The 22,034-nt window shown below is 42.5% G+C and overlaps 1 protein-coding gene across 2 annotated transcripts in view; it reads left to right on the top strand.

The window, feature by feature from the left end:
* LOC108798720 (pseudouridine-metabolizing bifunctional protein C1861.05-like) overlaps positions 1 to 22,034 on the top strand; it is a 37,053-nt gene that overhangs the window by 3,732 nt on the left and 11,287 nt on the right. Inside the window, exons 2-12 of one of the 2 annotated variants that reach the window (XM_018570498.1) lie at positions 2,191 to 2,282; positions 8,142 to 8,256; positions 10,483 to 10,657; positions 12,455 to 12,566; positions 13,094 to 13,200; positions 14,424 to 14,550; positions 15,737 to 15,857; positions 16,532 to 16,617; positions 18,836 to 18,978; positions 19,192 to 19,251; positions 21,764 to 21,830. In XM_018570498.1, the coding sequence (XP_018426000.1) occupies positions 2,201 to 2,282; positions 8,142 to 8,256; positions 10,483 to 10,657; positions 12,455 to 12,566; positions 13,094 to 13,200; positions 14,424 to 14,550; positions 15,737 to 15,857; positions 16,532 to 16,617; positions 18,836 to 18,978; positions 19,192 to 19,251; positions 21,764 to 21,830 (1,195 nt within the window). In that variant the 5' untranslated portion in view covers positions 2,191 to 2,200. Of the gene's footprint in view, positions 1 to 2,160; positions 2,283 to 8,141; positions 8,257 to 10,482; positions 10,658 to 12,454; positions 12,567 to 13,093; positions 13,201 to 14,423; positions 14,551 to 15,736; positions 15,858 to 16,531; positions 16,618 to 18,835; positions 18,979 to 19,191; positions 19,252 to 21,763; positions 21,831 to 22,034 lie in introns of those variants that run through there. The other variant, XM_018570499.1, reaches the window with a different exon arrangement.

The raw sequence follows: 22,034 nt of genomic DNA, 5'->3' as shown, positions 1-22,034 counted from the left end.
TACTAAATTTAAACATGTTCACATTAGAGGTGAGGAGATTAAGGGGGGATATGATTTCCATGTACAAAATGTTTAATGGTGGTAGCAACATTAGCGATAAACTGTTTAAAATTAACTCCGTTACAAAAACTAGAGGCCATCACCTAAAATTGATGGAAAAAAAATTTCAGCACAAGGGGCGAAGGGGGTTCTTCACAGTAAGATCAGTTAGGGTCTGGAACTCACTGCCACAGGCGGTGATTTCAGCAAATAATGTGGAATTGTTCAAGAAACTTTTGGACGATTTCTTAAGGGACCGTAATATACAGGGGTACGGGTACTCCTAGAATGAGATCCTAATAGGTTGGACTTGATGGACTAATGTCTTTATTCAACCTCAAATACTATGTAACTATGTAACTATGTACCCAGGGGTGTGGAATCCCTATCGTCCGACGCCCGGGACATGCAGTTTCGGGTGCCGGGCGAGTAGTTTTTTTGTACATTTAGCCCTGCTCCGGACAAGCAGAGCTAAATCTATAGTGTGGAGCCGCCGCTTGTTTTCATACAAGTGATCTGATTAGATCACTTGTATCAAAGGAGCAGCGGCGATCCTGTCCGGCCCCCACGCCGCGGTTTTCGGGGTCCCCCGCTCCTCTGGGGGACCCGTGACCACGGCATAGGAGCTCACCATAGAGCCCATAGAGTGTCCGTTCTTCATCTGCCCTGTGTGATCACTGAGACCGTGGCGCTATAATCACAGCGCTACCTGTCTTAGCTGTAAGGAACTACATAGAACCCTACCCTCCCTAGGTGCGTGTTATGGTCAGGTGCGTGTTATGGAGCGCAAAATACGGTATAATATATATATACACACAGTATATATCAATACCTTTCTATCTATATACCATCATGTGTTGATTTGTATTGTATCTGTACTGTCTTCCTTATATTGTAAAGTAGTAATGCACCAATACCAGTATTTTGGGAACGAGTACCAATATTTATTTTTTTCGGTACTCGCCGATACCGAATACAGAGTACCGGAAGTCCCATTCAGGAAGCCTGGTGGCGTGTAATGACTCACCACCTGGCTTCCTGATTAGCCGGGAAGCCGCGCAGCGTGTAAAGACTCGCCACCCGGCTTCCAGATTAGCAGGGAAGCCGTCCCCATGCTTCTCATGAGGTGACGACGAAGCATGAAGCCAGCTTCACGACCAATCAGAAAGCCGAGCGCTGCGTCATTATACGGTGCTCGGCTTCCTGATTGGCCAGCTTCTGACCAATCAGGAAGCCGGGCACCACGTCATTACACACTGCCCGGCTTCCTGATTGGCCGGGAAGCCGGCTCCATGCTCTCTCGTCACTTGTGACTGTTGGCACTATAAAAACCCTGTATAATAATAATATATAGTTGCCCTTTGGGGCTTGTTCACACAATGTCTAGATTCTGTCCAGACCAGAACAGTTCGCTCCTGCACTAATAATGCATCACAATGTATCCCTATGTATTTTATGGGCTCCAGTTCACACGAGCGCAGTGCTTTCCGTTCCGGTCAGAAAAAATACTGCATGTCACATTTTCTATGGTCCGGAACGCGCACGAACGCATCAAAAACGCGCCGTAAACGCACTGAAGCTAACTGGAAAAAAAAAAAGAGTGTATTCTTGCTCCACTTTTGATGAAGGCCGGAAGTGACCTCAGAGCAAGAATCTGCATACTGACAGCCCCCTCCCCCCCAAAAAAACTGAAATGCGGTAAAACGCGCTGCACGCATTGCACAGCATCTGCAGATCTGCTCCAGATCTGGACCAGAAGATGGTGTGAACAAGCCCTTATAGTACACTCACACCTGAATGAATTTTTATTTTTTTTGTCCACTTTGTGGAAAGCAGCTGAATGATCAGGAAGTCGAAAAAATTTCCTGCGTTTATAATATTTTTAATAGATGCCAGATGTGGAAGAACTTTAGGAAATCTGTTCATACCTGCATATGAAGTCTGCTAGACAATTTCTAGGATGCTCCTCCCCTTCAGAACATTTTCAGCATCCTCTGTACATCAAGCTTAGTTACAAACAGGAAATTAAGGAGAGTGTGTTGTGCAACTTTGTACGTGCCAATAGATGACTTGTTAAAGCTGACGGTGTGTTGGAATACACAGAAGTACATTGAGCTGCTGTTTAACTGTCCTTGTGTCTTATCGTGTCAGGTGACGGACTATGTTGGCATCTGCCCTGAGAAGATGTTCTGCAGTGGTCCGGGCAGGGGTCCCCGTGACTCCGGGACAGGCGTATCGTCATAGTAAGAATGTCCACTTCATTTACATAAAGAGAACCAGTCATGGTTGGCTTAGGCAAGAATGTGAATATTCAGTCAAAGCTCGTGTACTTTTTTTGAGCTTCAAGCAACACAAAACTCAGGTGTGAACGGGCACCATTGAAAGTAATGGGATCCTTCATGAGCATTGTCGAGCTTTGGGAAATGCATGACAAAACGCTCAGGTGTGAATGGGAGCTTAAAGTTTTATACAGGCTTGCTGTGAGATATTTATATTTAATGATTGACGTGAACACAACATCAACATATTCATTAAACTAAGTGGATATACTCCTTCCTGAGTGAACAGTCTCTGTTCTGTCCCCACCACACGTTGGCCTGTGGCCTGTGTATAGGTCGACATGCAGCTAAACCCGCCTATTCTGCAATAAGCCAGACTGAGTGGCATCTTTATTAACAAAACAGGGTGGATGAAACTGGTGAAAGAACATAGAAACATACCAATCAACATGTCAAACATGTAAATATGATATCAGCTCACAAATATACAGAGAAATAAGTCCATCCATACCAACGATGCTGCCTAAAGGGAATTTTGGCTCTTTCCTCCAGACACTGCTGATGGCAGTGGATTCTCTTCTAAGTCTTTAAATGGAGGCTGGACGCCCAAAATGCTCTTATTTCCTTCTCTTTGGACAGAGAGGATTTTGGGAGTTTTTAATTAAAGGAAAAAAGTCTAAGCTGCTATAAATGGAGATATTTTCTCTTCAGCTCCATCTTGTGGCTGCTTTTTATATGGCAGGTAGGTAAGCCTGTCATTTCTATATGGCAGAGGCAGAACAGCCTTTCCACTTTTGCAGTCAAAGTTTAGAAAACCCCACTATATGTTTGTTATATGTTCCCAGTCACACAGCACAAATAAAAATAATTAAAAACAAATATTTCTTAACTTTTAGATGTCTCTTTGGTGAAGGTATTTGTGCAGATTCCAAGCTACTCTGAACAGTTTGAAAGTAGAGGGATAAACTGTGGGACAGATTGAGCTTCCAGTCATTGACATACAATGCTTCTAAGTCTTTACAGCTTTGTTACGACAGACAGTGTTGAAAATCTAGTTTACAACTGATAATAGAACCTGCTAGCACAGTACAGAAAGAGTTCATTGGGGGTAAATTTCACTTCCCACAGCCCCCTCCTCAACATTACATAGAGGGGAAACTAGGCAGGATTTTAAGCAAATATAAAACAATTAAAAATGTATGTAGAAATGTTTTTTAAAAATAGGGATGCACCGATATTTTAGCCTTCGAAACGTATCAGTCGAAAATGGCACTTTTAGCAAAATGCCGAAAGTGCCATCTTTCGGCCGAAATAGCGGTGCATCTGCTTTCTCTCCTCCCCGCTGGGTGCTGCTCTGTGTCCCAGCGGGGAGGAGAGAAACTATCACAAGAGGCTGAGCACTAGACATGTGCGATTCGTTTTGTTTCCGAAATGAAATTCGGACGACATTTCAGAAATTCAGAAATTCGGATGCTAGAACGAATGCAAACGATTCCGAATTCCCGATTTCCCGAAATTCGTTAGCGCTAGTCGTTTATTGGACGAAATTTCGTTGCAGATAAGTGACAGAAATTTTTTTTTTTTTACAGTCTGCAGAAGGTAAAAAAAAAAAGCGTGAGGTTCCCCCCAATTCATACCAGACCCTTCAGGTCTGGTAGGAATGTTAGGAGGGACCCTCCCCCAAGTTAAAACAAAAAAAAGTGCGTGGGGTTCCCCCCAAAATCTCTACCAGACCCTTAAGGTCTGATAGGAATGTTAAGGGGAAACCCCAGCCCCACAAAATGGGGAAAAAAACGTGGGGTTCCCCCTAACATTCCTACCAGACCCTTGATGCGAGCACTGGCCCAGCAGGGCAGGAAAGGGGGGGGATGATCGAGTGCCCCCCTCCTTGCGCCTTACCAGGCCACGTGCCCTCAGCATTGGGAGGGTGCCGATGGGTACAAGGGCCTCTTCCACACAACCCTGACCCGGTGGTTGTGGGGGTCTGTGGGCAAGGGGGCTTATTTGCATCGGGGTACCCCTTTAAATAAGGGGGCACCCAGATGCCACCGCCCCCTGTGAATGACCATCCAAACCTGACGAAAACCCCCTGCAAAATGACATTCCTGCTCGTATGCTACATAGCATTCAGGAACTCCACAATGCTATATGTGAGTTTCCGAATGCCATTCAGGCATTTCCATTTTCTGCAGACTATAAAAAAAAAAAAAGTTTTTCCCCCCCTCAAATGTCACTTTGCTGCCAAAACGAACGAAACGAACTTTCGACCGGACTACCACTAATGAATTTCGTCCGAATCCCCAGACGAATTAAATTTCGGACCCGAATCTGAAAAACTAAATAATGCAAATTCGGAATCAAAACGAAACGAAACAAATTTTTTGCTGGTGCACATGTCTACTAAGCACTGCAAGAGGAGAGCGCTGTGCACGGCACCGCTCAGCCTTCTGTGACAGATCAAGAGAGCGGCAGTGTGGGGAGCGGAGACAGCTCTCAAAGCTGTCACAGGAGACCGGCTTGCGGTGCGGGGGAGGAGTCAGCTGTCACCAGCACCTCCGAACCAGGATGGAGAGCGGCAGTTACAAGCAGTCAGTGATCAGTGATCGCTGAGTGTTTGTAAATAATTGAGGACGTTGTATGTTTACTGTATCCTCAATTATGAATGGAAAGTGATATACATCACCTCCTGTTCATTCATGATTGAGGATATAGTAAGCACACTATGTGCTCAAGTTATGAACGAACAGGAATACTCAGTATAGAGGATTCCTGTTAATTTAGAACAGGGGCTGCAGAAAAAGAGATTGAGGACTCTGTGTCCTCAATCTCTTTTTCTATTTTAAAAGTGAAAAATCAGGGGCCTGTTTAGATCCCCAATATTTCCCCGAAGCCCCTAAAAGTAAAGTAAAAAATAAAAATATTTTAGTTAAGGTTTAGTTAGGGTTTTGAAATGTTCGGTGCACCTCTAACAAAAATAATTTAAAGTTGAGCAATGTGAACGTGAACATGTAAAAAATATAAAAAAGGTACAATCCCAATTTGCCTGCAAAAGTGGAAACACACTCTAAGTAGGTCTAACAAATGGAGCTTGCTGAATGGAGTATAAACCTCATTAGTGAGCCGCTCCTCTTTCAGTATCCAATCACAGAATTGAACAAACTGTGTTGCTGTTACTGCAATGGAGACCAGTAAAGGATCAGGACCTGGCTATGTACAGTAGTCTGCCAGGGCTGTGTGGATTAGAAATCCGACTGAACAAAATTTCTTTTTTTTAGAACAAAAGAGAGTTCAAACATCTGTTTCTTGGGGAAAATTCACCTGTATCTGACCCTGGTAGGCAAAGACTGATTTAGTCCTGGTTCATACGGAGCGGTTTGTAGTGCTTTTTCTGCCCTAAAAAATGCTCAAAAATATGGCCAAAAAAATCCCATTAATTTCTCTGGCCCTGTGTACATCTGAACGTTTTGTCGCAATAAGCAAAATGACTGTCGCTGGAAAAAGTACAGGAGCTTTTTTTTGCATAGTACAGCTCGTTTTTGCCCCATAGACGGAATGGGAAATGCTTGAAATCGTGCGTTTGTGTGTTTTTACACGCGTTTTAGGCACGTTTGCTCATTAACATCAATGAGCTTCAATCTGCTCACAAAACGCGCAAATTTGATTTATGCGTATAAACGAGCAAAAACGCTGTCGCCTGGTTGTGAACTCAGCCTAAGACAGAATACCATCTTGTCTTGAATTGTATGGTGATTGTAATGTCTTCCTTATATTGTAAAGTGCTGCGCAAGCTGTATAAATCCTGTATAATAATAATAATAGTGCCCTAGGCAAAGTAACAGCTTTGGTCCCCCCCATTCCTTTGAATTACTTTGGGAAAGATTGCAGTGGGCACACAGAGGCTGCCCCCTTTGCATTGTCTGTACCGGCATGGCCCCATCAGAAACCAACTGCCTACACGTCCATCCTCCCTTGAAAAGTTACAAGCAGGTGAAGGAGCATGAGTAATTGGGCCTGGACATATACGGGGCTCCAGGCTCCTGCCTAGGTCGCCTAGTGGATGATGACTTTACATTGAGTATACCCAGTGATATCAGGTCATTTGTAGTTTCCTGCACACTTCACCAGTGACCTGTTAATAAACAAACCTTTGCTTTAGTCTTCCTGTTCATGTGCATCTCAAGGAACCATTGGACTTTATCTCCATGTGCTGTCCTTGCCTGATAATGAACTAGGGACAATCTGAAGCTTGACATATGGAGCCTCTGATATCTTCTGTCAGTCATGAAAACCGTAGGATTTCGATATAGAAAAACCCAATCCTGATAGGTTTGCCATGACCCCCATGGGTATGCGTAAGGACATGGATGAACACTGGCTGAATATATTGCCAAGTTTATTTTATTTTGTATGGAGCGGGGAAGGATTCCAACCCTTTTTATTGCTGTCTGTGGGAGCTTCACCCTCTCTATCTGTCCCGGGGACCCTTGTCACTGAAAGAGAATGGGAAATCCAAAATGATAGGGTTGCCCCCAGTACAGTGATAGAGGGTAAATCATTCAATAGAGACATTCTGGTAACAGCAGTCTAAATCTGGGTACACATGGAGTGAATTTCGGCTGATTCATCAGGAATCGGATGAAATTTTATCAGTTGGTAGTCCTTTCCCCTTGACAGAGGTCGATTATTAGATTGACTTTTGTTGAGGGGACATGCGGGAAAATTGTTGACTGAATGATCCAAGCAGCTGCAAACATTATTCGGGTATTTTGACAGTGGCCATTGCTGCTGTCAGAATACAATGTACCCATAGGGAGATTCGCTCATCCACACAGTCTAAATAATTACCCTGTGTACCCGGCTTAAGAATGGGATTTCCCTCACTTTTAGTAGAGTTTTTTAAATTTCCTGTTGCATCTCTGGGATAGGAAGTGATGGTAAATCTCTCCAGAGGGACACAGGCAGCGTCAGGGATACCGGCACAGGTGACCCCACACCTGCGCAGGTACCCACACAGGCAGACCAAACACTTATGACCACACCGGACAGGGCAGAATGTATTATATACAGTTTAATAAACAGCACAACTAAACAACACTCAAAAGCAAACATAAATAAGTAATATCAACCAGACTACAAGCAGGTAATGGCAACAGGAGGACAAGCAGGTAATGGCAACAGGAGGAAAGGCAGGTAATGGCAACAAGAGGACAAGCAGGTAATGGCAACAGGAGGAAAGGCAGGTAATGGCAACAAGAGGTATCTAGGACTGCAAATGGGTAACCGGGCTCGGGACACAAACAGGGTACAGGACTGGTAACAGGACTCTGGACTCTGGAAAGCAGGGTTCACCGGAACTGGGGACTCAGGGTTCAAGTTTCAGGAAACAGGAAACGATACTGAGCCATCATCCTGACTGCAGGGAGGGTTTAAATATCCTCCCAGGAAGCACCAGGTGATGGCTAAGTACTGGCAGCTGGGAAACACCCGCAGGTGAGCACTGGAGCTGCAGGTCTCAGCTCCTGCGCCACCTGGAGGCGCTCTGGATCCTAACAGGCAGCAAGCAAACTGGCATGGGTATAGCAAGGAATGCTTGCTATACATGAACTTTAAACACATAAAAGAGAGATCTATATAATTACGACAGCTAATAACAAAGCAATCCATTCTTTGTTTTTGTTTTCATTAATTTTTGTGTCTGATAAGTTGTTTGTTTTATTATGTGACCCTTCTTCCAACATACACAGGCTAACTTTAAATTGGCTGATGTTTTTCCTAATAGAAGACTTCATATTTATTATTATTAATTACATGGTGCACATGCAGGTTCTACATTCAGGATTCACCCCAGTGTGGAAGAAGCACTGGCAGAGGGGAGGCCAGTCGTGGCCCTGGAGAGCACTATTGTTACACATGGAATGCCCTATCCACAAAATATCAGGTATTTTGATTGATTCTTGGAACTGAATTGGGTATGGCTTCTAACAGAGCCAGGGGGGTAACTTCCCTAAAAGGAGCTATGGGATTTTGTGGATAACCCGGCCAATGAAACTGAGAACAAGATGGCCAAATATAGCTGAAGTTGTTCGGGTTGGTGTCAGACACAGTATGGTAAAATGTAAGCACCAAAGATGGTTAGAGACTGCAGACATACTAGAGTTGATGGTCAAAGACATAGGCATGCTACAAAAGATGGTTAGAGACTGAGACATACTAGAGTTGATGGTCAAAGACTACAGGCATGCTAAGTTGCAGTAATGACTGTGATCCATAGCAGTCTCATGTAAGACTGCTATGCACACATTCTCTGACAATCTCCTACAGAATGTGGGCAGTCTGTAACCATTAGAGACTGTACACATTCTTCTAGGTGAAGGTCAGAGATTGCAGGCTTGCTATAATTGTTGGAGACTGGGGACAGAGTTCAGGTAACAGTCATATCCTGGAGACACATTACAGGAGATTACATGCTATGGATCAAGGCCATTACTGCTACTTTACAAACCGATGCTTCCACATTTGTGCTCTTTACAGCCCCTTAAAATTACTCACGCCACATTTGATATTTCTCTCAGCAAAATAAATTATAAAAGATCAGAGGAATAAAAAAAAAAAAAACTTGAAAAGGAATGGACAGTACAGAAAAAAGTAAAATAGTGTGAGAGAAATGAACCAAACCATTTAAAGTGGAATTCCAGGAAGTAAGTTGCATTGGCCCAGCTTGGTTCAATGGAAGTAAGTATATTTGAAATCGGAGGGCCACCAGGGACCCTGAAAATCACTGTAGTGGTCTGCACTTCATACAGTGATAGCCGTGATCTTAGGGGGTGCGACTCCAGTGGCTTCCTGAGTGAGTCACTTGTTCAGGACCACCGCCATTCAGAGAGTTGTCTTGTATTTTATTTCAATGAATTCAAGGCATTCTCTCACAGGACGAGGTGGAGAGGACGGCCAGATGACACCATGATCTCCATCTCTTCCAATCTCAGAACATCTCGCATTTCTTGAAGAAAGTAGAAAAGGTGTTCTCTGAATGATGGTGGTGTTGAGCGAGCGATTCCCCATGCTCATTGTGCAGAGGGTTAGCCTTTTGGAGCTGGAGTCGGAAGATCACGGCTATCACTATATGTAGCTTGCAGCCCTCCAGATATTAGATATGGATGCTTACATTGAGCCAAAGTGGACCAATGTATGTTTGAAAAAAATGCACTTCCTGGAGTTCCGCTCTAACTACTTCACAACCAATCTAGAGAATATTTTTCCTTCAACTGCCTGAGTAAGCTTCTAGGTAAGGAAACACAGAATAATGTCTCCAGGGGCCCTGAGGCTGCTGAGTGAGTGCCAAAGGGCCACATGCTGCCCCCAGGTCACAGGCTGGGGACAAGGGTTCTATAATATGTCACTGAAGGAGTGGGTTTCTTGCAGAAGTCAAAAAGGGTTTAGCGCCTCTGCAGACCATCCCACTCTTAGCTGGGGCCAGCAAACTGTCTAGCCAACAGAACTGGCATTGTGCTCTTTGGATGAGCAAAAAGGAGTTTCAATGTTTGTGTATCTCAGATGGGGTGCTTTACTTCTTTGTAAAGACTGTAAAGACAGCCGTACTATAAAGTTCACGTCTGGGAAAAATAAGAAAATATATATTTTGTACATCTTTGCAATACATGCACTATCCCTCATGGTGTATCCCTTTAAAAGAATTGCAAGTACAGAAAAATAACTGTTGATGGCAAATCTAGTGAACTGATAATTTCCTGTACAATCTGCTCTGCTGTACAGATATTCCAAGCAATGATATCAGCCTTGCCCAGTTCTAGACTTCCAGACTACAGAACACCTCCGCTCTATGTTGTGGAGATGAGAAGGGGGAGTCTGGGTTCAGCAACAGAGAATGCAGGCAGAAGGGACATCGCTGGTTGGAAGTTCAGTCCAGCAAAGGAGATGGACTGAAAAAATCTGGAAATTAGGAGCTCTCTGGATTTCTGACAGATCAAGAAGTATTTTTCTGTGCATGTTTAAAGAGACACAACATGGGGAAATGTGCATGTATAGATGTAACGAAAATGTTTTTTTTTCTTGCCCAGACACACACTTTATGTGTTTAATATTGATGGATGTTTTCAGAATTCCTAGTTTCATACACCCTCTTCATCTGCCATGTAATTTACAGAATGGCCAATGAAGTGGAAGAAATTGTTCAATCAAATGGGTCAGTACCAGCAACGGTGGGCATTATAGAAGGTAAAGTTCATATCGGGCTCTGTGAAGAGGAATTGAAGTTCCTGGCGACCAGCAAAGGCTGTGTAAAAGTGTCCCGCAGAGACCTGCCACATGTCCTCAGCCAGGTATGCCAGCTGCACAGTCATATGTATGGGGAGCTTCACAAGTTATAAGATGAGCTTGATCAATGTGTGGTAATTTTTATTTCATTGAAGGACACAGGTCCCGCCCCTCTGTGTGGGTGTGTACTCTTAACTGCTTGTTACTTACTGGAGACTTGTCAGCAGGTGGGGGGTTTGGCCACCAGCAGGGGCCGCCCCTAGGCTGTAATTGGTCTTTAGTTTTGTGCCTAGCGTCCTTCTCCTGCAGGTGGCGATATTACCCTACAGTACATGATCCTAGATCTGTTCCCTGTGTCCTTCAATGAACGGAGAGAAAAGGATTTTACGGTGAGTACAAAAATCCTATTTTTTCTTTTTATAATTTGTATTATATACAATATGTACATACTCACCCATTTAGGACAAAGTAACAGAGTCTGTGCAACGCCCACTCCCTCACCTCTTTATATTGACCTCTCTATCTGTTCCAGCCACCACCAGTATACCCAATATCAACTGGTGTCAGAGGGAGCCGTGTCATCAACTTCTCCATTATGTGGTAGTGCCTAAAGTTGACCTTTACACTCAAAAATCAAATTCTACCAATGCATCACTCTATGTATGATGATTAATAATAACATAGACATGTCAGGTGTACAATGCTGTGATTGTGAAATACTTACTATTGCAGAACATTCACTTCCTGCTTTGAAAGGGTAAAATGACTTCAGTGTGCCAAAGCAATGCACACTGGGATTGCCTTGTCATCAGCGGAGCATTGCTGGGAAATCTCATCTGTAATCTCACGAGATCTCAGGGGAAGGCATTTTCCACCCCTGAGATGATGTGCATGGTCACATGTCCTAGTCACATGTCTAGTCATATGTGATAGATTTTCAGGAAGTAAAAGGAGATCTAGTAACCTGCCCTTAGTAAACATGGCCACTGTCAGAAGACTGGAGAAGAAAAGAGAAATAAGATATGCAAAGCATACAAAGCCGGCAATTATCTAGAAGTATGTGTCTGTAGATTGTCATTATTAAACATTTCTAAAGGTGTGTTTGTTGTTATTTTAAAGATATGGGTAAAGGTCCGCTTTAAGCCTAGCATAGATTTCTTGCAGGATCAGTTTGAAGTCACATTTGCTGTGCAGCAGCAGTCATTTCAGTGAAATAAACTAGAGCAAAAATATACAACTAAAACAGACATAGAAAAGCAGTTTTACTTTTGACAAGAATTGTTAAGTAATACACATAGGCATCCATTTATAATCAATTTACAGAGCCATTCGCCTTGTGAATGTTTCTGAATGTTCATTCTGTGCAAATAGGCACAAAAACAAAAGTTCTTATATTGAATGTATGTAATGTACTACTGCATTTTGCACACTAGATGGAGCAGAAGAAATATGCTTTGGCCACTCCATCTAGTGGCCATAATGCAGTACACCATTACAAACATTGGACCTGAAAATAAATTATATCTAAGAACATTCATTATATTTTTATTCACACAGAATTAACATTCAGAAACATTTACAAGGCGATTGCTTTGTGAATTGGTTATAAATAGACCCCTTACTGTGGTAATCTGCCCCACCCCTGCTGTGCTATATGGCTTTCATCTTAGAAAGTAGGCACGTCAACTGAAAGTTTGATTTCTAATTTCAGCTGCTGTATGGCAATTCAGCTGAATTAATTAATTATATCATGACTTTTCAAGGAATACTTCAAAAGTAGGGTTTTTTTTGTTAACTTCTTGATAAGGTGTATACATATATATTCCATAAAGATACAAAATTTCCATCATTTCTTTTACCAGGGCCTCTCCGGGGGGAGCACAGTGTCTGGGACAATGATAGCGGCCCATCACGCAGGGATCTCCGTATTTGTGACCGGCGGGATAGGAGGGGTACACCGTGATGGAGAGAACAGTAAATATTTTCTTTACATTCATGTTAGATTTCATACACATGGACACCAAAAGGGATCTTTATAATGCACTCCTAAAATTCCCTAATATAGCCCAGTACACTTGGCTTTTCATAAAAGTGTTTGCTCCACTTTATGTTATGAACTCGGACAAATAACTTTCCTCCAGAAGTCATCATTTTTTTTTTTCAGTTTTATAGCTTATTGCCTTTTTTTTATTGCCTGATTAATTTTCTCAGTGACATCACAAGTTTCCATTTAAATCCTTTATAAGCTGAAAAAATTGTGGCATGGCAACAGGGAGTAAAGGGAAACAAAATAAAAAGCTTTTATTTCACTCATCTTTATAGATATTCTTGTCAGCATCTCAACGTTTTTAAACCACTGGCATTTATAGCAAGCTAAAAAAAAGGCAGATTCGTGAACTTATAGTAGCTATGTTTAAAAATACATTATAGATTTGATGGTGGTAGGTATTTTTCCTACATTGCTGGAGTTCAGCAGCAATGTTATCCCCCGTTTGTTTTAGCCATGGATGTCAGCGCGGACTTGACTGAACTGGGGAGGACTCCGGTAGCCGTGATATCTGCTGGGGTAAAGTCCATCCTGGACATCGGCCGCACCCTGGAATATCTGGTAAGTGAATTTTTGAGGCTTAAAGGAAAAGTATTGGAAGTGTAAAATATACTTTTCCTAATACTTAGAGCCAGCAAGGGACACTGCAGCTGTCACATGCCGGCTCTATAGATTGAGAGCTGAGTGAACATGAACCGCTGATCGCTTAGCTCACCACAGTGATTCCTCCCTCCCCTCTTTGTTGCTCTAGTGCTCTCAATGAAGGGACAGACAGTGGAATGGGTGGGCACAGCTAGCTCTGGCTCTAGAGAGGCAGAGCCAACTTTCAATCAGACAGTCGGGTGGATCCTGACAATATTATTGGGATCCTCCCTGGCTGCAGCTCGGCTCTGCGCTGTTGGCATATAGCAGGCAGTAGCCTGCTAGATGCTGACTTTGGTTTACTGGAGGACATTAGTAAATGTACTCTTGTGACTTAAAGGAGAACTATGAGATGAGTGATTTCCACTCACCTCATAGTTCTAGCTGACCTGTGACAATGAGACTGTCACAGGTCGGCTCAGTAGATCGGGAGGTGAGCGAGCACATACCGGGTTCGCTCACCTCTCGATCCTGTCACGGCTCTCTGCCGTGACAGGGGGAGGGGCTGGATTCCCCTCTCCCCGCTCCGATCTGCCAGCGCTGGCTGGCGGAACGGACGGGGGCGGGTGCAGCTGGCTCTGCCTCTAGATAGGCAGAGCCAGCTGTCACTCACGCAGCTGGGCGGATCTCGACGTCCATGTCGGGATCCACTCCGGCTGCGGCGTCTCAGTATACCGCGAGCTATACTGAGCTTAGGGTAACGGGAGGACGCTAGTTTGTGTCCTCCCATTACCCTAAGGAGAACTATGGGGAAAAACACTGACCCCACAGTTCTCCTTTTAAAGAGAAATTAAGCCAAAAACAAATGTTTGGCTTTCCTTCTCTTTAAAGCTGGGTATACACCGATAGATTTTGGAAAAAATCTAACGGGTTCTTCCATCCACTCTAAACAAGATTTAATTTGGCTTTACGCATATTTTCTTGCCGTGTGGCAGACTCCATAGATGCCTCCTATTGTGCCTAGATTTAGATAACCCTTTTAGGAAGCACAGCTTTGAATTTGTGAACAATACAGGCACTACCCTTTGGTCCACTTTTTGTAAATTTGATGGATGAACATGTAGTACAAGAATGCCTCACTCTGTGTGATGATCCTCATAAAGTGCAGAATTTCAGTTTTGCTTCTTTGAATTTAATGGCAGGAAACAGAAGGGGTCTGTGTTACCACTTTTGGAGACTCCAGAGACTTCCCAGCTTTTTTCACCCCACGCAGTGGCTACCGGGCTCCGTGTAATGTCTGCAATGAAGAAGAAGCTGCAAGGCTTATTGGTAAGTCCAGTCATTTCTATACATTCGGAGAAGTTCACATTCCTTCTGTTGTATGAGAGGATACTGCTGCTGTCATCAGGTTATTGGTGACGATTCAATGGTAATGTGTCTAACAGAGGTAGATATTTCTCTTTAGCCGGATGTCCCAAACTTCATCACCACTCACCATAGCAATGGGAAATCCACAAATGGTGAGAACAGTTACAAAAGGATGGCATGATTTTTTTTTTTCTTTTTAGGAAGCCAAACCAGCCACCTGGCTGAGGCCAGGAACTCTTATTTTTGTCCTCCTTTAAGAATGCTGTGACCAAAAAAGGCATGCAGAGGACAAAAGACTAGTCACTAGTATTGTATATAGGCTACCTGCAACTGGCCCTTTTCCCCATTACTGACCTACCATGCCTTCTGCACTGTGTGTGTGGAGATGGCCGTTTTGGTAGAGGCAGGGCTTCGCTTCCTCCTGTCAGAGCTGATTCTATATACAGGTGAAACTCGAATAATTAGAATATCGTGCAAAAGTAATTGCTGCAAAAGGGGCCCAAACCAAGTACTGAGTACATATGCATGCTTGTACTTTTCAGAGGTCCGATATTGTTCTATGTACAATCCTTGTTTTATTGATTTCATGTAATAATCTACTTTTTTGAGGTTGTGGATTTGGGGTTCTTGGGGTTTTCATGAGCTGTAAGCCATAATCATCGCAATTATGACAAATCACGGCTTGAACTATCTTGCTTTGCATGTAATGAGTCTATCTCATATATTAGTTTCACCTTTTAAGTTGCATTAGTGAAATAAATGAACTTTGCACGATATTCTAATTATTTGAGTTTCACCTGTAGTATTGGCATATTATGTACTTCTTTGGAGAGATGATAGTACACATAGTTTTTTTTTTTCTATAACTAAAGTCAATGCCAGACAAAATGTTTCTGTTAGCTTTAGATAGAGCAGGGAAGGACTAAAACCTTTGTCAGGTATTTATTGATGTCTCTGTTCTTGCTGAAGAGATTCCCCATCACTTCTTGTCAATTTATGTTTAGCAGAAAGAACAGGAAGTGAGGGTTAAATCTCTGCAGGCTGCAATAAATATTGGGGAACATTGAAACAATTTTCTCTATTTACCTGCTTAATGCTGCATACTGCCATATAACCTGAGAATTTACTCCATACCTTCTACCTACAGCCCATTCCCTGGAGCTCAGACTGGGCAGCGGAGTCCTTATCGCTGTTCCCATTCCTCCGGAGCATGCTGCCTCTGGAGAGATGATAGAGAAGGCCATTCAGCAAGCACTGAAGGAAGCCAGGTTAATGTCACCCAGTTATTTTTTCTATTACCTAAAATGTCACTATATCTAAAATGATAATTTGGTCATAGACTGATACTGATGAGTAAAATAGCCATTGACTTTTTTTTTGACTCCAGATCAGATCTTTCACTTGTTCTGCTGAATTTTATGTACTGTCAAACAGGTTGAATAAAGGAGGATTTAGCACATAGAATACGACTCCCCATATTGTAGGCAGAGCTAGGAACATACATACAGAGATCTATACTACTACAAGAAGGCAGTCTGTTGACATCCTTTCTGAAGTATCAGTGTGGGCGGTATTGTCTATAGCTAGTCCAAATTTTTAAAAATTTGGATAGAATAATGTCGGTTAGAAATACCTGTCAATGTCCCCGCTGGGTAGATTTACCGTCTCCTATTGTGTTGGCGACACAGAAAGTGATGGGAGATCTAAAACGTTATGCTTGTCAATGGAACAGGAGGTGATGGAAACTCTTCCATCGGGGACACATGTTCCAGTGACAGAGGGTGATTTCCTCTCACTCCCTGTTGTCTCTCCAAGACATGACAGAAATGAAAATATACCCAACTGGACACAGACATTAAAAAAACATGACAGGGAGTTTAAAATGTCTTTGCTGGAGATCCACTTATAATGCATTTTTAAATCTATCTATTACAATGTTTAGGCTGCAGGGCATCAGTGGAAAAGATGTGACACCTTTTGTCCTACAAAGAGTGAATGAGTTGACTGGAGGAAGATCACTGGAATCTAGTATCCTTTGCTGGCTTAGATAATTTACCATTTGCCTAATAATAATTTTCATGGGATTTCACATTAATAGCAGGTCCTATTTGTATTATTATGGCTTCATAACTGGATTTAAATGTACTCTCTCCAATAGTTATCAATATAATAGATATTGCAATCTTAAACAGAAAAATCATTTACAGTGATGGTATTATGTTGCTGATGGGGCAGACCCTGAGTTGGAAGGGGTTTCCACTGTGACGCTTCCATTTTTAGCGAGTCACTATTGTTCTCACTATGGATGTGCTGTGATAGGAGAGAATTCGTAGTTTTCAGTTCGAAGTTTCCGACTCTTGAGTTCAATCTCTCAATCTAAACCCCTCCATGTAACCATAAGGGCCCATTCATACCCAGGCATTGCCCTAAGTGATAATCTATCTCACAGTGCACCTAGCATGTAGTACCACGCACTAGGTGTGTTTCCATTCATGTGAATGACACCACAAATGCATGCTCTACTTTTTCCCACTCCAAAGCATGCTGTAGCAGTACTGTACATTGTGTTGCAGTGCATGGCCGCTGGGAGGTGCGTTGAGTTCCATTCAAATTAATGGCAATGCAACACACCTAGCACATAGTACTACATGATAGGAGTGCTGTTCGATAGCGTGCACTAAATGCATTAGTGCAATGCTCCGGTGTAAGTGATATCTAAAACTCACACAAGCCCTGTGTGATTCAAAGTGTAATTGAACTTTTAGTTTAAATGAAGTCAGATCTGGAGCTCTATAATCAGCAGGAAGCATGAGCTTTGCTGATTGCACAGCTATAGGAAAACTGAGAACATCCAGTGGAATTACTGAGGGGGAATGTGCTGGAGAGGAGGGGAGTATTGAAAACGGAGCTACATTGATTTCAACCACTGCTGGGGTACTGTTAAAAAAAAAAGCTGGAGTTTGGCTGTAAGCCCTTGATTGCATACTCCCCTCTCCTCCACTGTGTAGAAGACCGATCTGTTCACACTAAAAGATTCCAGTGCCAAAATCTACGGTTCACTTCCATAGTGCTGCTCTGCTACACAGGAATCACTGTGTGTGTAATGAGTGGATATGGTTGCATGTATTTAAAGGTGACTCTAGCCTTATCTCTAGTCTTGCACAGTTGTACTGGCTCCTCTCCTGGACTGAAATTTCTTACTCTGATTTCACTGCACACTGTGAGCTTTTCATGTCATGCATTAGAAGCTGCAGCAAGTCATATAGAGACCGCCTCATTTCCTTGCTGCAGGACGCTCAACATCCTCTTGTTCTCTTTTTCCCCTGACTTTACTGTCCTTGACGCGCCCCTTTCAATAATTACATTTCAGTTTTTTCACTCTTGGAGACTCAGCATCACATGTGGGCTTTACCTAGGACGGTGTGCTTGCACACAGTCTGCCTAGGAATGCCCACTCCTCCAGAATGACACCTGCCCATGAAGGCATTTTGTTTTTGTTTTTTAATATTTGCATAACTCATCCGAAGAGCCAGCTCACTGCTTGCATCAGGGCTGATGGTTTTTTAGAGGTGTACTGAGGCAGGGTGCTGTGATGTTTTCAGAAAGCTACGTACAACCCCTTCCACCAGCCATGATCTGTTTGAATAGCATAGAGCTGAACAGAGACTGAAGCCTCCATCAATGCTTAGGAGCGTTGATTGAGGAATCTCCTGCTGTTCCCTTTGTATTCTGACAGCGACCTCTGGCTGCTGTCAGAGTACCTGTACAGAGCTGGAAGCTCATTGGCTACCAGCTCTGTTCGGCTGACAATTTTCTGACATGCTTCTTCAATCAGCTGATCGAGGGATACTGATCAGACACCTACCCACCCATGCATCGAATTCGAAGTGTGTATATCCGGCTTTAGTGATCACTGTGTCTAAAATAAGGTATGTAATGAAAACATGGTATTATTTAAACATTTCATTAGCATGTTGATGAGGGTGAACCAGGGAAGGCAAAATACAAGCAGAATAAACTTTAGTTTTCAAATACATGCTCAAAGCAAAGTTTTACCAGAATAAGGCATGTTGATGTTATTTACATTATTGCAAGATAACCTAGACACACACACAAATGACCCTTTTAGTTTTTCTAAAGAGAAGATCTTCTGCTCCTAAAGGAACTGTCTTGAAATAAAACATCCTAACTCACAGAAAAAGAGCCATCGGTTATATGCAGATCTATTTCCTTATCCTCTGCAAAGATATTGCTCTCGTAAAGAATAATGCCAAGGTGGGAAGTCGCATTGCCGCAGCCCTCAGCCAGATTCAAAAACCCAAAGGGGGCATAAGGAAAGACACCCGCCAGCAGGAAAGACAGACCGATGAGAACCAGGATTCCAAGCCGGTGAGGCATCTCTGTATTCTTATCTTATGAAACAAAAGCGGACTTGTCACTAATTTTGGGAGGCGTCTTTAAGTTCTACAAGAATCAAATGCAACAAAAGCCATCTACTTTTTAGAAAGTGTATTAAAATCTATCAAAGTAAAGCCTAGAAAATAGTAAGCATTATAAGATTTTGCAAAGTTGATGTAGTAATATTGCCTCAATCCTTTCCAGGTGGTAATTGGTGGCATCAATGTGGACTTTATTGCAAAGGCATCTCAGGATAAAATGGAGGTATGGATATGTTACTGTATATTCTACATCTACAACAATCCTAAAGTAACAAGGACATGGAACGGCAGGTGTAAATTATTTGCAACCTAAAAAGAATTATAATAAGTGGATTTTATAGTTGTCTGTTATTGAAGGGTCAGTCCACCCGAAGCTGATTTTACTTTTATGGATAGATGCAAGTATAGAATCATCACTAGCTTTCTAAAGTAAACCTGTGCTGTGTTCATTCAAAAGTAAATGATTCACCTTATTCCCCTCCACACAACTGCTCATGCATGCCCTCCTTGTTCTCTCCACCACCCTATAAACCTTCCAGATATCCAAGAAAAGGGGGCTACCAGAGCGTCCAATCACCAGCTAGGGGCGGTTGGAGAGTCCTCAGGCCTATGTAAGCTCTGACTAGGTTATGCAGGTCTTAGAACCCTCTTTCCATCCCAACATAACAATGCTTGGGCCTGGCTATTGGCTGCTCAGGTATCAGGAGCTGTATTGAGAAAGAAAAGGGGAAAAAGACTTTAACTGCAAGTGTATGTTACTTGCAGATTGGGCAGTGAGGGAGTGAATGGAAAGTAAGTATCAGACCTAGTTGAGGAGGAAGGGGGGTTTGTGCGGGTTGATGTGTTTGGGAGTATGGATGTAAGCCCTGAATGGGTTAAGTTTAATTCGGTCAAGGGACTCTGGCAGAGTAATCTCTTCCCCACTCCATCCATCCATCCATCCTCAATGGGGTGCCCACCAGTGTGCAACTAAAATATTATGTTTGCATAAACTGAATAATTAAAGGAGTCTTCATCTGCCAGTACTTAGTGGTGGGCACAGTGGATTTCCTGCCAGCAACCCAATGCCAAAAATATAAGCTGGCATTTGTTGTAAGAATACTTTCATGTTCAGATTTTCTCAAGAAAACAACCATAAAAAAAAATTCCCATACTCTGTAAAAATAGGACACTTATTAAAAATGATGAGAAACATGAGGGAGAGGTCTAGGGAAACTATATTTATTAAACAGGAAGAGGAATTGATTTTTTAAACAACTTATAAAACATGAATTTAATAAGTGTCACGCTGATGAGCAATTACAATGTAACCCCCCCACGGGGCACTTTGTAACCCCTTTAAGGCTGCTTTGAAAGAAGACTTTTTACCTATCTACCTCTTTTCTCTATCTCTCTTATATCTTATTCTCTAAACTCTCTCTCTCTCCCCCTCTCTCTCTCATTTCTTTCAAATCACACTCTATTTTCATTTCTTTTTCTCTTCTTTCTCATATTTTTCTGTCTCGCTCTCTATTTCTCTCTCTCTTCGTCGCTCTAATATCCCCCTCTCTCTTTCTCTAATCCTTCTCTTTTTTTTCTCTTATAAATCTTTCTCTGACCTCCTTCCTTCCTCTCTAATCTCTCTTCCTCTATCTCTATCATTTCTCTCTGACTATACTCTGTTTTTCATCTCTCTTTTCACCCTCTCTGACGTCTCACTTGCTTTCTTCTCTGTTATATCTTGCTCTCTCTCTCCTATATTACTCTAATCTCTCTCTCTCTCTCTCTCTCTCCAATCTCTATCATATCTTTCCCTTTAAAATCTCTAACATTTCTCTCTAAACTCTCTCATATCTTTACAATTAAGCTCTTTCTTATTTTTCTTTCTCTGATTTTTCTCTCTCTCTAATATCCATTTCTTTATCTAATCCCTCTCTATTTTTCTCTCTCTTTCACTCTCTTATATCACTTTCTCTAATCTCTATAATTTCTCTCTAACCACATTTTTCACCTCTTTTCCCTCTTTTTGATCCCACTTTCATATTTCTCTATCTCACTCCTTATTTCTCTCCCTTTTTCATTTACTCATTTTAGTTTAAAATCATATGTCTCTTTTCTCTGTCTCTGATTTCTCTTGCTCTCTTCTATATTTCGCTTTCTCTCGCTCTTTCATCTTCCCCCTTAAGGCTGGGTTCACACCTAGGCGTACGGAAATGCGCGTTTGCCGCGTGTTTCGTGCCACGCGTTTTTACCGCGTTTCCGAGGGCTATCCGGCTGTATCCCAAAGGATATGCACGGCAAATACGCCCCAAAGAAGCTCCTGTATTTCTTTGGGCGTAGGGCGTTATACAGCGCGTTCCAACGCGCTGTAAAACGCCCAGGTGGGAACCATGCCCATAGGCAATCATTGGTTTTTACATGTTGAGTGTTTTACAGCGTGTAGGAACGCGCTGTAAAATGCCCATGTGTGAACCAGGCCTCTGACCTCTCGCTCTCTCTCTCCCTCTCTCTCCTTATCTTACTCTTAAAACTCACACACTGTCAGACACTCTATTCTTCTCCTCCCTATCCAAATCAAAATGTAAAAAGTTTTTGCTGGAAGCCATTGTCATTAATTTAGATATAGGTTTGTAAGGATAAATATATTTTAACATTCAATATGCCTGCCTGTGCCTTTGTCCGCCTTTGTACCATATTGTTTCCTGTGTGTATTGAATTCAAGTATCAATCAATATAATTGGGAGTTATTCTTGCAGTTTGGAGGACAGACCAATCCCGGACAGGTTCACCAGTCATTTGGCGGTGTGGGCAGGAACCTAGCAGGTGAGGAACAGGAGAAGGAAATATCTCATATTGTGCAGCTGTTATTTAAAGGAAAACATAGCTTTAAAGTATATCTAAAGTAAAAAAGTTTCTTCTTTAGTTATTGATAAGGAAATGTGTATAACCTCTGTTATGTCCAGCTTTTCCCCCTCTGGAACTGCCCCCCACCCCCGGCGCTATTACCAGCAATTACCAGCTGTAAAA

The sequence above is a fragment of the Nanorana parkeri genome, unplaced genomic scaffold (genome assembly GCF_000935625.1).
Source record: "Nanorana parkeri isolate BGI_ZX_2015 unplaced genomic scaffold, ASM93562v1 scaffold1542, whole genome shotgun sequence".
Classification (NCBI taxonomy): Eukaryota; Metazoa; Chordata; class Amphibia; order Anura; family Dicroglossidae; genus Nanorana; species Nanorana parkeri.
The sequence above is the reverse complement of the archived record's forward strand: the minus strand, read 5'-3'. Positions and strand labels throughout refer to the sequence as shown.